Source organism: Sphaeramia orbicularis, chromosome 6 (genome assembly GCF_902148855.1).
Source record: "Sphaeramia orbicularis chromosome 6, fSphaOr1.1, whole genome shotgun sequence".
Taxonomy (NCBI): domain Eukaryota; kingdom Metazoa; phylum Chordata; class Actinopteri; order Kurtiformes; family Apogonidae; genus Sphaeramia; species Sphaeramia orbicularis.
Genome location: NC_043962.1, coordinates 25,212,225 through 25,229,138, shown reverse-complemented (window position 1 = coordinate 25,229,138; position 16,914 = coordinate 25,212,225). Strand labels below are relative to the sequence as shown.

The following is a 16,914-nucleotide window of genomic DNA, read 5'->3' as shown; positions in this document are numbered from 1 at the left end:
CCTTCTACAAGATGATAGAATGTCATCTAGAGGGTCACCGCAACACTTCAAACACATGTGGCTGCTATTTTTCCATGCATAAACATATGATCATGCATACACAGATGCATGCCTCAAGCACAGTTACAATGCACACAGATTGATCAGTATGGAAAGATAGACATGCAGTTTTTCACAAACCGTGTCTTTAGAGTGGCCCATTAGGAAGAAATATGGGGAGCTTAGTGTGTCACCTTTCATGCACATGGAGAGGTTGGAAGGTACCATTCCTAAGGGAAGGCAAGTAAAAGCCTATACCAATCATTAGACTTAAGGCAGTGTAGGCTACAGAGAAGGCAACAGTGTTGAACGCAATTAATTATTTTGCATTATACTTAATTTTAGAAGACAATAATGGAGAAATGAGTAAAAGGTTAGAAGACATTATTAATTAGACAAGTTGTTATTATGTCTGTTAATGTTTTCTCAAGTAAAACACATAAAGAAACAGTCTTGTAAAACTCAAAGATAAATTAATACATTACTTGCATAAAGGTAAGACAGAGGTCAGAGGGTTAAGAGAGAAACAGTGGACACAGTGGGACGTTTACAGAGATTCTCTTCAATCTATGCCAGGAAAACCCACCATATTCTGGCACCTGTCCTGTGCCTCTCTTTAGCAGCAGCCTGACCCGACGGCCTCCCGCCTTGATGAGTTCGATAGCGCGGGCGTGAGTCATGTCCCGTGTGCTGTCCCCGTTTATCTCTATGATCTGATCCCCTACCTGCAAGAGACACACAGGGGACGGGCTCGATTTTCTGTCAACCTTTGTTTACCCACGATAAGTTGACTTCTCTACACACCACATTCTTCTGTAAAGAAGCAGCTGGGGAATCTGTGCCATAAAGTGCCACATTCAAATGCACTTTAAAAGTAGTTGTGGAGGGTGAGCTGACGGTTACTCGGTCAGTCAGTTCACACACACTGTCACAGACCCACTTTCCTTACCTTTAAAGCTAATTGAGCGCTGTGGAATAAAGAGATTTTTCAAAAATTTTGCAAAAGCGAATCTGCGTAGGATTCACAGTGTGCATAGATTGTTGTAATTTATGTTTTATTTATTTCACAGATTTTATTCTATGTCAAAATAGAGAGGACTAAACCTGCCATTTTTTCTATTTTTCACAAAGAAACTAAGCAGAACCAAAATACTCTACAATGGAACTGTAAATTTGCATAGTTTTATTTTTTTTTGTTTACTGGTTTTGACTTGAACTTAATGCTGTGGAAAATACAGTATGTAGAAGGAAAACTGAGTGATATCCTTTTTCCATATATGTACTGAGATGTCTATAGCAACTGTTAATATACTGTAATTCAGTGGCTCCTGGATTAAGGTCACTTTAGGTAGTCCTATATGTGAAAACCACATTCATTCAAATTGTTACAAGTAATGTTAATGTAAGACAGTATATTCTAGCTGTTGAATGAAGGGTGGTTTCTCACAGATTTATTTCATCTGTGTCATCTCACCCTCATCCTTCCATTGCGTATAGCAGGACCGTCCTCTGCAAGGCGTAGCACAAATAGGTCCATCTTGTACTCTCTACCTCCTCGAATGCTGAAGCCGAAACCCTTTGCACTTTTCTCCAGCTCCACTGTGAAGTAGTCGAAGTCCTGCAGATCAAAACACAGACAACAATCATCATTTACAGAAAAACACAACACAGGAGGATACAAAACAAAGAGTCACAGGATCTATTTCTGAAATAGATGTACCTGTGGTCTAAAGTCTGCAGGGATCCCCAAAGGAAACTGTGCAGCTGCAGGGTGCTGCCTAAAGTCCAGCAGACCAGGTGGGTGTCGGTAGTCCAGCGTTGGGGGCTGTCGATAATCAGTCACCGGTGGGTGGCGATAGTCTACTGGGGGTTGCCTGTAATCAGTAAATGGCGGATGGCGGAAGTCAGGTTTGACATCCTGTCTTGCTTTAACCTCTGACCTGTAAAGAGAAAAGAATTAATACAATCATTGGAGGAGGGCGGTTTATCGTGGTGAGGTTACTGTTGTAAAGGAGCACAGAGCCTCACATGCCCATAACACAAACTTATACTGTATATGGCGTATAAAGGAAGAGTTGACCTTTGAGGTAAAGTTATATGAAATATGGAGTACATTCTATTTATACACCAAAGTGTAATATAAGGACTCTTGCACGTGTCAATCTCGAACAGCTCACCATGAAAGGACAGAAATATCACTCTCTGCTTTACAACTTTTATCAGGTTCCCATTTGGAGAACTGGGCATAAATCCACTGCTCTGGGAGTGGTACTCTCAATGCCTTTATGTCAGAGTCACATCCACACATGCACTTGCACCAGGCTCTCTTTTTTCCATAGTTTTGATACAGAACAGAGCCTGATGGCTGGTTTCCTGCATTATACAAGAGATACCTTGGGGTAAATTATTCACTGAGACTGTAAGAGCTAAGTGGTGTTATGCAACAGAGCAGAAACCAGCCTGAGCCTGAGTGTGTGACTGGGACAAAATTTGTGTCCAAGTATGACAGTCAGAGGGTTTCTCCTGAATATTGACATGGAAGGTGGAGATGGTGCACTCTGTTATGGCTTGGCAAAAGAAAAAAAAAAAAAGAAATAGAAAAGGCATTGGTTTGAACAAAATGGGCATTTTTGATTATTCTGCAAATTACAGTAATTTCTCAGTAGCTTTTCAAAATTATAAACAAAACATTTATTTCCAGAATACAATAGAATATTTTCAGATGTTAAATAATACCACTTAAACACCCTTTAACACTTGCAGCTCATAAATCAATATTTGGTGCAATAACCCTGATTTTTAATCACAGTATTCATTTGTTTTGGCACGCTCTCCACCACACTTCCACATTGTTGTTGGGTGATTTATAACGCTGAGTGTAAAATTGCCAGCAGCTTTGCTTTGCCTGATGGCTTGTGACAATCCAGCTTCCTCTTGGTCACATTCCAGAGGTTTTCAAAGAGCGTCAAATGTGGAAATCTGGATTGGGCTCTTGCTTTTAGTTTTTCCAGAGCTGTATAAACAGTTGGACATCTTCAGCGTGTCTTCATTCTTGCAGTCACCATGACACTCTCTGCTGAAGTATCCTTACAAAATCACTGCGGCCCTTACCTGCCATCATGGAGGTAGAGCTGTGGAGGGGGGCCAGATGCCTGGGTGATGGGGCTCTGTTGGGTTCCAGCTGGTGCAGGCTGAGAGGCTGCTGGTGCAGGAGGGCCTGACACTTGGCTGGGCTGAGCTGGTGTCTGGCTGGGCTGGGTAGGTGTTTGGCCTGTCTGAGAAGCCATTTGGCCTGGCTGAGGAGCTGTTTGGCCGGGCTGGATGGCTCCTTGGCTTGGCTGGGCTACAGGGCTGGGCTGGGTCTGGGGGCTGTGTTTCTGGGTCATGGGGCTCTGCTTCTCTGAGCTTGGCCCAGAATGAGAACCTTTGAGGCAAAGGAAATGAGGAAGGTTTCATCAAAGTGGAATGGATCAAAAACTGGGGAGAAGTACTTGGAAGAAAACAATGCAAATACAAACATGGCTAAGCCTCTAAATTCACATACACTTACCCTCCTCGGGTATGATGTGCAGTGTAACTGTTAGCCCAGCATCTTTAATGAGCTTGACAATGTCTGCATGTGGCATGCTGATGATGGACTGTCCATTTACAGCCAAAATGCGGTCGCCCACCTTCAGCTTCCCACAACGGTCTGCAGGGCTGCCCTCGATTATCCGTCCTATTTTATGGGGCACAGCTGGAAACAAGAAATAACAAGGTGGCTGTCAATGCCAATTGTGAAGAAAGATGTCAAAACTGTACCAAAATGAAGTGGAACTAATAATATTTAGAATTGTATTACAGTATGAGCCTTGTCATGAACAGTGCAGTCACATGTTAAAATGCTGACACGTGTAAAACCTGCTAAGATGTCCAATTTATTCATGAATGTATTTATTATTATTATTATTATCTATAATATTATCAGCTAAACAAACAAATTATATCTGAGTTATAGCTTTCAACAATTTTTAGACGGACAGAAAGTGAGAATTTACAGTAAAACATGAAACATTTCAGGGCCCAAGCACAGAAAATTGTTGTGGGACAGTTGAACCTGAATAATTACATGATAAAGCAAATGTCTGATTTTATAATGATACAATGATGTTAGTTTACATATTCCTCAATATATGTCTCCAGTCTACAGTGGTTGCCATTAATGTAGCCCCATAAATCTTCACAGCCAATTACAGTTTCAGAATACTTGGATGTCACAGTGGATATCTTCATGTCTACACTGGGCATTTGTGTTTGATCTGAAGTTGAACAAAGCTTATGAAATAAAATGCAATATATTCAGGTAACCCTGTTTTAAAGAAAACACAGAAAAATCTAATTTTTTTTTTGCACAGTCCAAATCTATACAGATAATATGTTGCACATGAACCAATACAATATTTTTAAATTATTCTTGGATAGTTAAGGCTCTGAGGATCTTTGGTCATCAGCGTTTACTACTCGTGATCATTTTATTAGGAACAACCTTCAGGACTCCAGACAGGAGCAGCTCATTGTCCAACTCACTGATGACGGTGGCGTTCTCTGGTCTGTTCAAGGAGCTGATGATGACAAATCCAAAGCCCTCGTTCTCTTTGCGGTGAATGACCACATCACTGGTCTGCAGGGTGGATGCCTCAGGAGGAGAGGTGGCGGATGGGATGGCCACCGCCTGAGGGCCTGAAGCTGAGGCTGCATCGCTACGTGGAGAGCTGTGTTGTGTGGACACCGATCCCGGGCTGCGTCCGTTCACAGGACACGGTTCACCTGGGGTCAAACGAGCCAGAAACCAGAGTTAGGATGAGCCTCAGCGAAGCCTAGGCCTGTGTAAAAAATAACTCTTATGAATTGTTTGTTTAGCGTTCTGGCTTAATGCAAAGGCAGCTTAAGATGTGGCCTTTGGAGAACTTCCAGTTTTCCAGCATTTATTGCTTGCAAAGGTGCTTTTCTGTGCTTCCCACAGGGATTTTCTGTCAAAATCAAACTTTGCTTTTCTGTTGTCACTTGACAGGTATGATTCTTCTGCAACCCTATGCCCTTGTACTTTCGCTATATTTGACGTTCACACTGACTGAAATAAAGGTTCGATACAGTATATTATAAATTGACATATACATACATATATATATATATATATATATATATATATATGTGTGTGTGTGTGTGTGTGTGTGTGTATATATATATATATATATATATATATATATATATATATATATATATATATATAATGACATGAGATAAATTTAAAAAGACTTGTGTGTCCTCTCCAAGTTGTCCTGTTTTTTTTTTTTTGTTTTTTTTATTTGATGCCAGTGAAATCCACAGCATGTTCCCATCTTAGTAAAGTATGAAAATCAAGACAGAAAACAAAAAAATATCCTCACCAGGCATTTGCACTCTCCTTCTCACAGTCAAGCTGACTTGACCATTTCGAGCAGCAGCGTGCATCAAGTCTATTACGTATTTGTGCGGTTTCCCAGCAACCACATTTTTATCCACAGAAATGAGCTCATCCCCAGGTCGAAGCCGCCCGTCACGCTCAGCGGGAGTGTTCTCTATTATAGCGCCAATAACAATCTGTTCAAGACAATCAATATTAGCAGCATAGATGAAGGTGAAGACGATGAAACACAGACACACTTGGATCACAGAGAAACTACTTTATCTAGCTTGTAGACAAAGTTTGGGTCAAGTAACATTTTCCACCCCTGCCAACATTCTGCTGTATTAAGGTTTGCATGCTGTTTCCACTTGGACAGGTTAGCAAGGCATTACTTCAGTATGGGAGGTTCTGAGAAGTTAAAAAGTCAGTACAGTGTGAGAAAATAAAACAGTGTGTGTGTGTGTTTTCAGAGTTTATGGTGATGACATTCAGTAATATGTGTGAGATGAAGTTAGAATAGCCTTTATTGTCATTGTGTGTACAGTGAAATTAGGAAGTTAGGTGCAGGTATAGTAATATCAGTATGTATGAGGTTAAATGTGTGTGGTCCAGCCCGTCCCATACGAGCCTTGTCACGGGCGTCCGGACTCACAGCCTGCACGGCCTCGTCTCCCCCCAGGATGCGGAAGCCAAATCCAGTCTTCTCTCTCAGGAGGTGCACCTCCACCTCTTCATACTCTGGACCTGATGCAAAGACGTGAACATTAGGACTGACTTGTTCTTTATGAGCTTAATAATGTACTGTAATATGTGTCATTAAATACACATTCAGAATAACAAAAGATGTAAGAAAACTGAACAATGCTGGAAATATTTGATATGGTCTAAGTACATAAGTCAACTTGTACTGTAAGCCTTGTTTACAGATACTGTAATGTAGAAATCTTACACATTAGCTTTTATTGTAACATGAAGCTTCATTGATCAGATGACAAACTAACTCTGTGACCAAGGGTTCTGTACTCACGTCTGCTTTCATAAATAGCCCTCGACTTTTCGTAAAGGTCATACGGATCAGGCTTGTTAAGATCGAAGCCCTCAGTGGAGTCGGGCACAGACGTGCGGTGCTGTGGCTGGTTTGGGAACGGTGTGCCGGGTGGCAGAACCGGACCAGACAGGTTTGTCTGAGGGCTTCCATGTTGGTCCCACTGGTCTGGCAACTACAAGGAGAAAAAAAACACCAAAATATATCTAACAAACAACACTTTAAGGTCACATTATACAAAGTGTAGAGAATGAAGTAAGTAAGAAAGTAAAACTTTACATGGCACTTGTTAAAACACTGTCAAAAAGTGCTTAACACACATATGAACAGAGAAATAAACAAATTAATGAACTGGGGATTTTCAGAGGTGATACTGATCAGTAGTAATAAACCAATCATAATCTGAGGTAAAAACAAATAACTGCAAAACAAAGCTTTTTTCAAACGTCATATTAAGTAAAAAAAAAAAAAAAAAAAAGAAGAAGCAGATTCTGATAATATTTCAACCATTTTTATATTGTCAGTGTTCACTGGAACATCTATAAAAAGCTATTAACATGGGTTGGAAACAAAGACCACACTTCAGATAATCTAATTTCTCACATCTACCTTCACTATATGAACAAAAGTATCAGGACACATTGAATTCCATATACTGCATATAGGCGATGGTAACTACTTTACTCTTCTGTTTGTCTCGGTTGTCAGAATCCGATCCTTCCTCTCCTTCTAAATGTTTCCTCTCCTCTCATTAACAGAACCATGGGGGGCAAGGAGCCCAAGACTACAGAAACCTAACCCCATCCTGAGTCCACCTCCATATGAACCATCAATCATTCATGTCTGTCCCACTCAGTCCTTCATCCATCTGTTCCCTTAAAACCTGTTATTTAATAAACCTTTTCTCATTTAATATTACGGTGTGGTCTTTGTTAGTGAAGTACAAGTAAATAAATGTTCCTTTCTCATTTCAGTTTTGATAGTTTAGTGAGCAGAAATAGTTTCAGGCCTTGGGATTGTTCATGCTGGTTGTTGTAATGCTTTTCTGGTTCAACTGAATGTAACATAAACAGTATCGGTAACATCTGTGTTTGCTGGCTTTTACAAAACCAAAAGGTCTGCTCTGAAATATTTCTATTACTTAAGACCACAGAGTGGAAACTATAGCCAGAGAGAAGCAGCTGCATCAGAACCAAAGCAGCATGTCTTTAAATTAATATACTTTATCAGATATACAATAATTAAATTTTACAGTAATTGTAAAAATGTGAACATCAGATCATATAATTAGTCATAGCCTATAATCACTGTTCCTGAAACAAATAAACCAACAAAGAGGATACAATAAATTACAACACACAGAGACACATGCATGCACAAAGCACACACAGCACACTGGTGATCTATAAAAAGGCTTGTCTATACAGATAAATTTTTAGAAGCCCCTTAAAACATCCCACAGATTCGGTTCATCTGACAGATTGGGGAGGATGGTTCCAGAGGGCAGGGGCTAAAACAGCAAAGACACGACCATGCCTTGTTATGCAACTTAAACAGGGAGAAGACACAGGCTGGAATTCGAGGACTGGAGTAGATGAGAGGTTGAATTTGGAAGCAGAGGTTTAGACTGTAACTGGGGGAAAAAGTCATGCAGCACTTTACAGGGAATATATGTAGTTCTTCTACTCTAAATTATTTTAAAATGACCTAAAAATATCATTAGAGTATAAAACAGGGGTGTCAAACATACAGCCTGTGTGCCAAAACTGGTTCCAATCCGGTGAATTTGTGAAATGCAAAAATTACACTGAAGACATTAACAGTCAAGGGTGTCGAAATTATATTAGTTCAGGGGCCACATACAGATCAATTCCATTTTAAGTGGGTCGGACCAGCAAAATACTGTTATAATAATTTATAAATAATGAAAAAGTTAAAAAAAATTTGAATAATCTGAACAAATATGAACAACATGAAATTTTTTAAGAGAAGTAAGTGCAATTTTAACTAGTGGTCGACCGATATGGATTTTTCTAAGGCCGATGTCAATTTAAAATAAAAATTTGGTCAGCTGATGGCCAATATCTACAGCCGATTTAAAAAAAAAAAAAAAAAAAAAAAAAATTAAGCACATTGACCGTGAAATACTCATGTAATTAAGATTTTTATGCAGCAATGTAAATGAAATTATTAATACACGTACACATAGTATTCTTCTAACATTTAATGAACTTCAAGTGCTGCCCACACAGATGCCTGATCAAGTATCTTATAACATTTTTACTATTGATCAAATATTGGCTTTCAAAAAAAAAAAAAAATTAAGACCGAGGTCCGATATTGAAAAAAACCCCGATATATCGGTCTCCCTCTAATTTTAACAATATTATGCCTGTTATTACATTTTTGTGGCTTTGTAGATCCACTGTAATTTATAAGTTGTGATGTACATGTGTAAAAGATAAGCTAAGGTATACTATCATTTGTTTGGAGCTGACAACATATATAGATTATTATGTTATCATTTTACTCGTCTGTCCCACTGTGGCCCTTGAACTAAAATGAGTTTGACACTCCTGGATTTGAATTAAGAACTCTGATTCTACGACAAACACGCTAATGCATTGGATTTTAGAGATATGAACTGAACCTGAACCTAATAAAACCGACAGAATCAACACCAAATGGCCTTTGACCAAAGTAGCAAGATGGGATGAACACCATTAAGAAACAACTTTTTTGGTCAAGTAAAGTGACAAAATCATAAAAGATAGAAGCACTGTTGATGTTTTCATCACTGGACACAGCTCTAAATTAAATGATAGACAGAGAAGATTGTCAGCCTCAAGGTCAAGAGATCGACCTTTAAGAGTGGAAAGTTGTTTAATACAGGAGGTCAACTAAATATTGAAGAAATAATGATATTGCCCCTGTGCAGATATGCTAGAAGATAATAAAAATAGAGATGATTCTGTTTAACCCTTTCATGCACAGTGGTCACTCCAGTGGACAGTTATTCTCCAGCTGTTCTCTTATATATTCATGGGTTTTGCTGTTTTAGTTCCATATCAGCCAACACAGTGGACGCTTATGCATATGTAACTTTGCTGTTCTTGATAAACCTGATCTGCAGTAACATGTTTGAGTGTAAATCAGTTGTTATTAGACTGTAATTATCATTTTTTCTTTAACAAAATGGGTTTTTTGTATGTTATCTCCATGAAGTGAGTAATAACTAGTATTAGAGTATGTTTAAATATGAGAAAACATCAGATTAGCAGCATTAAAAGTGTTTATATTTCATAGTTTTCACTGTATATCAGTAAATACATGTTTCTTTGCTTCAAAAATTAAACGCATCGTATCCATTTGAGTGGACATTTTTGCAGCTCCATGAAAAATAGGTTCATAAAAAGCTGTTAACTGCATTTTTTTTTTCATGCCTAAAGAGGAATAAAAACAGGGGGGAAAAATCATGATTAAGGTTCTCATAATTCATGCATGAAAGGGTTAAAACCATATATGAGCGCTGATTGTAGGAGCAGTAACAGGTGCAGTAAATAAAAGTCTGAGCTTTTCCCCAGCTGGCGAGGTGAGCGATCTGATGTGATCAAACCAATAAGCAGGTCAGGATAGGCTGCCTCATTTAGCAATAAACCAAAATCCAAACACCTTTGAGGCAACAACAGCCACACTGACAAATAGTGAACTGACACATTGCTTGTATCCTCGTCTGTGCTTCAACAAACAAATGCGCTTCACAGACACATACTTTTACTGCTCTGTCTTTTATGTCACTCTGAAACACACATGCACACAAGCAAAAAACATATTTGGTTTGATCTTTGTACCTGTTTGGATGCCTTCCATGGAGAGATGTGACCTGGAGAAGAAAGAAAATACACGGTTACTTTAGTCAGATTCTTTTGTCTAAATAATACAAATAACATAATTCACACAATCATCATTTTACAGATAACTACCAACCTATGTGGATGATTTCTAAAAGAAAACATTGTTCCAAAGGGTCAAAATCATTCCCAATTATGTGAAGAAATTCTCAGTGTGCTGATTTCATAGTCGTCTGTTTTGACTTTGTTTGTGTAACTCTTCTTAAATGGGTTTGGTTGTTGCGTTTGTTTTCAACATAATTACATCATTAGCTGCAGGCAAAAGCATATCCCACCCCCTCCCCCAAATACATACACACACACACACACACACAACACAGTTTTCTCTGTAAGTCATATTTTATCTCCATGTAGGAAGCAGGGAGCACTCTACATCACAACAACAATCTCATCAATGCAGCTCCCCTGTGGATGCACTGAATCAAAGACATACAGTGCATTTATGCTGTTGAGACCCAAATACATACATTTAAACATGAAGGGGTAAAATGCAGTGGCTACCGTGTACAAATATTCAGTCTGAATTCTTACACATGTGGAGAGAAAGACATAAAAACACTCATCAGGCATGCTCCCGCAAGTATTACCGACGCAGGCGCTTGTAAAATATTCTTTAGAGAATCCAGATATATTTAATATTTATTCAGTTTATGAGATTTCCTGAGTAATGTCAGAGAGCCCTGAATGGATTTTATTCCTAAAATGACTCTCCAGCTACATCTGCCTGCCTTTCAGATGTATAAGAAGAAGGCCACAGCACTTAGCAGTAGAGCAGAAAGCCAGAACTTTCTATCAAAAATCAGCAAGCAGGGTGGAGGCCTGAGGGAAATGAAATACAAAAGATTACTGCCAGTCTATGTCAAGACAAAATAAGTTTTAAATTCATTCCTGTCACTTCTTGCACTTGTATGATTTTTCATATTTTCCACAGCAAGCCATCCTTCACTTACAAAAGTTAAATCAACCTCTGTCTCCTCTACTGAAATAAAATCAGATTTGGACGAGGTGAAATATTTGTCTTTAGAATGTACATTTTAATTAATTCAGGTCTGTATTATAAGCTCAGAAATTAATTTAAGCATCATTAAATATCATGCTAAAAAACTGAAGGACACCATAGTAGAATATACACAGTGTAATGTACATGTTCACACACCACAGAGGATGAAACTGAGATATAGCAGGAATGAATTTCTGTGCTGGAAAGTCAAGAGCCATTTCAGATTCATCGAGGTCAAAGGAGTCAGCAGCATTACTGTGCAGTGAAACTTCTGCTTATGAGGAAAAAAAATCTGCTTTTAGCGTGCAAAGACTCCACTTTTAACTTGAAGAAACACCATGACGTGAATCTTATTTTTGTCCGGCTGAAGTTGAGCTCCTGCTCATCAAATTACCTGTTAGACTACCTGCTTAGGTGAATTGTAGGCTGACTGCAGATCAGCACATTATGTTTTGTACATTTGGAGTGACTCTTAGGTTCAGTCCACTTTAGGCAGCAATATTGTGTGAATATTGCACTATCCTCACACTGTTACAGAAATCGAATAATAGCGTTAAACAACTGGAACAATACAAATAATTGAAATTCTTTACTTACTTTAAATAATGAGATGAAATAGGTTCTGAATGGCATTTAAATACATGTAATCTGGTTGAATAGTGTGAATAGTGCAGTGACTGGAATGAGGGTATAGCATGTATTAGGAGGAGACTCAACATTATCCGTATCAACGCGAATGGAGGTTACTGGAGAACTGTCCGTGGTGCTGAAATGATTCAGCATGGTGGCAGCAGTGTAGGGAGGCCTCTGTGGGAGGTTGGGACTAATAACCGCATTCTGTGGGGAATAGGGAAGCCCTTAAGGAATCCTAATAACTAATTCTGAGGAAAGTTTCCATAATGACCCACTGAAGGAAATGAGTGTGAGCTACAGGGCAATTGTCCACTCATATTAAAGAGAAGCGTCATCCTTACAGACGCTTTTAAGCTTAATTTAAATGCTAATTCTATTCATCTGCATACATACCGGATGTGTGGCACACTCGTATGCATGGTGATGAATTACAAATGCAGGACTGGTAGAGGAGGCTGCACGTGGCCTCTCTCACAAGTCAGTGGTCAGACAGTCTGGCAGGCCTGCCTGATAGACTAGCCTGCTGAGTTCTGGATGGCCCTCAGATCAGCCTGATTGGCTCGTGTGTCCTGACACCCTTTTCTTCACAGCTATGATCTGCATCCTCATTGGTGCCGCAAAATGTCTGTAGTCTGTGGTTGGCTCAGCTTCAAACTGGGATGTCAGGGGACGGAGCTGTGAACACGACCAGAGCTCAGTGGAGCTCTGGCACAGTGCCCACACTACAGCGAAGCAGTCAGACACACAGACAAACACAACAACATACACACACATACACAGTGGAAGTCTCAACACCCTGTGTATTCTTCACAAAGCACCGATGCTCTCAATCACACATCTGAACTCATGTGTACAAGCTAAATTCCAGCGATGTCCTGCATGGAAATCCTACGTCCGTGAACACAAACATGCTTAAATGTTCCTGACATTTGGCACATCTGAGTCATTGTAAAGGACCTTGTCCTTTCTTTCACCCGGCAGAGAGGAGACACACAGAGTCAGAGAGGTTCTGGTGTGTCAGGATTATAGTCCCTGTGGGGCTTTTGTCTTGAGTTGTTTGAGGGAAACTGGTGAGTTTGGAAAAAAGAGCTGACATCTTTGAGAGAGAGGAAATAATTCATCATGTCTGCATCAGCATTTGGAGGGAAATCACTACAGCCTTTGTTTGTATGTGTGTAAATTAAACAACTGAGTAATAAATTCATAATTGTGCTAAGGGCGAGTAAAATATCAGTGCAGTTGCAAAAAATTCAATTTATGATAAACATGCATACCATTACACATATAACACTGTGGTCCTACAGAGATGGCCCAGATTACAAAAACTATTTTCAACCCATAAGGGAAGATATAGATGTTTGTTATATTTTTCAATTGAAAGTGAAATTATAAATTATATTAAAACATAAAAAACATGACTCAATCAAAATATTACTGTCAGTGTTTGTCAAAATTATTACAAATGCAGTGATTCTTTTGCATCAATCAGTCCTAAGAAGTTAGTATACAATGCAAAGCTGTGCAAGTATTTGTAATGATGCAAATTCACACCATTGCTCATGTACAAATGCCTAGTGAACTGTGAGGGGATATTTGTTGAATTTAGCTACATATGTGCTTGATTTGGATTACTTGCTCCACATTTAATGCCATGTGTTTCACTTAACTAAGACTGTGTGTCTGTGTTAAACACCAGGTAGTAGATGCTGACGCTGCTTGTTGGAAGATGCTCCATCACAATGGATGATCCTTACTATTTATATATACATCTACAGATGTGGAAAGTTCTTAATTCTAAGATGCATCTTGATGAAGACTTCCGCATCAATACTGATAAAAATCAGTAATCAAGAGTCTGCTGCGTACAAAAAAATTATACTATACAAACACATTGATTTTTCAGGTCTCAGACCAGACAAAAAAGTTGAAGAGTAACATTGCTACATTGCTCTCTTGGATTGAGTTATGGGTTAACTTCTTATATTATAAGCAAAATGGTACATTTATTACATTTTCAATTTGCGGTATTTAGAATTTTGCACTGGCACAGTAACAGACAGATACAGCATCTCCGTTACCATGGCAATTAAGTTGCTCCTCTGCCTGCAGCACTGTTTTAAAGTTCTGCTTCATTTCATGGATGTATTATGTTCTGTCAGTGTTGACTTTTTCCCAAGTTCTCAGTACTTAAGTTATTTTTCTCCTCATGAAATGGAGGTTCAGTGCAGAGTTACAATGCTACAGTGAGAATCCGAGTGGGATCAAAGTAATAACGGACCAGTTTCTGCCATTCTAATAAACACACAGACATGCACAGCGCACCTCTTGGAATCATAACTTACTGTTGATATTTGGCTGTTAATATTTTTACTAATCTTATCTCATTGAGGTGGGTTCATTTCTCCAGGTTTCAGAGGCTGCTGGTTCTGGGTTTGGTTCAGTTGTGCACTGAGGTGTATATTGTAAAATGAAATTAGTGTTTATATTAACCCAATAACCCTTAAATGAGTCATCCTCATTTATCATAATATTGTTCTTTGTATTTTGCATTTTTTAGTAGAAATGATGTATTTTCCCACACTGAATTTACTGATCATGTAGATGTTCATAAAAAGCTCAGATTAAAGTAGAAGAATATTATGTCAGAAACAGAGAAAACTGAAGAAGTGCATTTTATAGCAAAGATATCAGTAACTGAATGTAAAACCAAGTGTGTCCATCCACTGTCATTGATCCATCTCCATGGTTTTACCGGTGAATCAATGCTGTAGAAGATGACAGTGTTTACACGTTCACTACGGAGCCTCTTAACATCCAAATGGGTCATATCTGATAACCATGAAAAGATGAATAACTGCATTTTATACCAATTATTTATGTGGATTAGTAGATCAACAGGGATTAAAAAGAGATGACAAACTGCATTTTACATCAATTTTTTACATATGGATCAGCAGGTATTAAACATTTAAGATCAGTAGATGGTTTTGGTCACCAGTGCATTTTTGGGTCATTAAGGGTTAATTTTCATCAGTGTGCATTAAAGATAACAGTGCACTTTAACTTTATCCTAAAATTTATTTACATATTTACCAACATGGTTAAGTGATTTTCAGTTCCTTGTAAGATCATGGTGGAGCAAAATAACCTAAAAGCCATTATCATTAGAGACACTGGGTAACAGAATGTAGATTGTAAGTTTATTTCAGGAAGTGTAGTGGCCTTTATTAGAGCTACAGTGAGAAAACGAACTGTATTTTCATTGATTCCAGGTCTACTTACAATGCACCGTCTGCAGATGGATTTGGATTTTGTTCAGTCATAATTACAGACTAAGCAGGCTCAAACAGACACTGCTATGGGAATTAGTTTTTTTTTTTTTTAAGATTTGCTTGTTTGAAGACTGTTTGCATTAACTGGTGGATAAGTAAATGTACAGTATTGTACAGAATTGAGAATGCGACCATCAAGAACCATTGATAGGCGAATCATAACCCAGTTGAATCATGAGGCCAGTGAAGATTCACACTAACATCCAGACATACTGTGCACACATACACACATACAGATACACACAACTGGACACACACACACATAAAAATAATTAGTAGCACAATACTCGAGTCATTGTGCACCTCACAGACTGAATTTATTAGCCTTCATGTAATCGGGTGATTGAATGTAATTCACTGAACAACATACAGCGCACAATCAATTTTGTTGGACCAAGCAGTAGTTTATCAATACTGTGCCAATAATGGTCATTAATGTTCTGTAGGCTTCAAGCAACAAGACTGGCATAAAATCAGCAAACCATCCAACAGGACTTAGATCAGATATTCTGTTGTATCATGATCACTAACAGCTAATGTCTTTGATTGCTTTTCAGGTCCGCAATAATAATTTCTGTCACACTTCAATTAATTAATCCTGATATGCATTTGAAACTGATTGCCTTCGTACCTAATTAAATATAACCCATGAAAAAGTAGCCATGAAAAAGAGAGCATATCTATAATTCCTCATTATTGTTCTGTTATCATCTCAGAAACAATGCAAATTAACTCTTCACTTCTGGCAATTTATCTCAAAAGAAATATGGACTTGGTGCATAAATGAACATGAAGCTATGGAGAAAGTTACAACAGAGAGGCACATCAAGGCAAACAAAATAAACCCACACTGTCATTGTCAATAATGAGCATTTCTAATTAAAATTATGTATGTAATGGCTAAGGGCACAGAGGTTTAGGGACGTCTGGATAATTATCAAGTCAGATTTTGACCCTCTGACCAGAACACTATTTATAGAGACAGGACAAGCGCGAATGTCAAACAAATAAAGCTTTCACTGTGCAATTCAATTTCCTCGCAGGTGGCCAATCTTGCAGGAAATAGTAGGAGAGAGAAAATGGCCACCCTCCGTGTGTTCTGGCAGTATTTCAAGAGCTTGGATCTCTATTTTGACTTTCTCAAACTAAGAGAGTATAGTCTACTTTCATTTCAGGTGGAAGGTTATATCCTGAATTTATTAAAGGTGGAATGAAACAGCTCATTACAATGCAGTGCTTGTTACATGAATTCAGCGTGTACTAAGATAAAACACTGGGCCTAAATTTTCTGTGTAAATAAACATAAATGTTTGCTTTTTTTAAAGTTAAGTGGGTGTTGTGGCAAGAATGAATTGCTCATACTCAGACATGAAGGTAGGTGGTCAATCACACAAATAAATAATATCTAATCAGTGAATAAAGGTCAGAAGAAGCTGAGGGTGGGAACATTAGAATAGAATAGAATAGAATGCCTTTATTGTCATTATACATATGTACAACGAAATTAAAACAGATAACAGATTACAAGT

At 38.4% G+C, this 16,914-nt stretch overlaps 1 protein-coding gene across 6 annotated transcripts in view; it reads right to left on the bottom strand.

Annotated features, from left to right (window-relative positions):
- magi2b (membrane associated guanylate kinase, WW and PDZ domain containing 2b) overlaps positions 1–16,914 on the bottom strand; it is a 105,469-nt gene that overhangs the window by 3,556 nt on the left and 84,999 nt on the right. For 2 of the 6 annotated variants that reach the window (XM_030135817.1, XM_030135819.1), the window contains exons 12-21: positions 10,361–10,392; positions 6,492–6,684; positions 6,093–6,208; positions 5,466–5,658; positions 4,606–4,845; positions 3,590–3,775; positions 3,151–3,463; positions 1,760–1,979; positions 1,514–1,657; positions 626–764 (exon numbers count right to left, since the gene is read on the bottom strand). In XM_030135817.1, the coding sequence (XP_029991677.1) occupies positions 626–764; positions 1,514–1,657; positions 1,760–1,979; positions 3,151–3,463; positions 3,590–3,775; positions 4,606–4,845; positions 5,466–5,658; positions 6,093–6,208; positions 6,492–6,684; positions 10,361–10,392 (1,776 nt within the window). Of the gene's footprint in view, positions 1–180; positions 292–625; positions 765–1,513; positions 1,658–1,759; positions 1,980–3,150; positions 3,464–3,589; positions 3,776–4,605; positions 4,846–5,465; positions 5,659–6,092; positions 6,209–6,491; positions 6,685–10,360; positions 10,393–16,914 lie in introns of all 6 variants that reach the window. The other 4 variants (XM_030135821.1, XM_030135823.1, XM_030135822.1 and 1 more) reach the window with 4 other exon arrangements.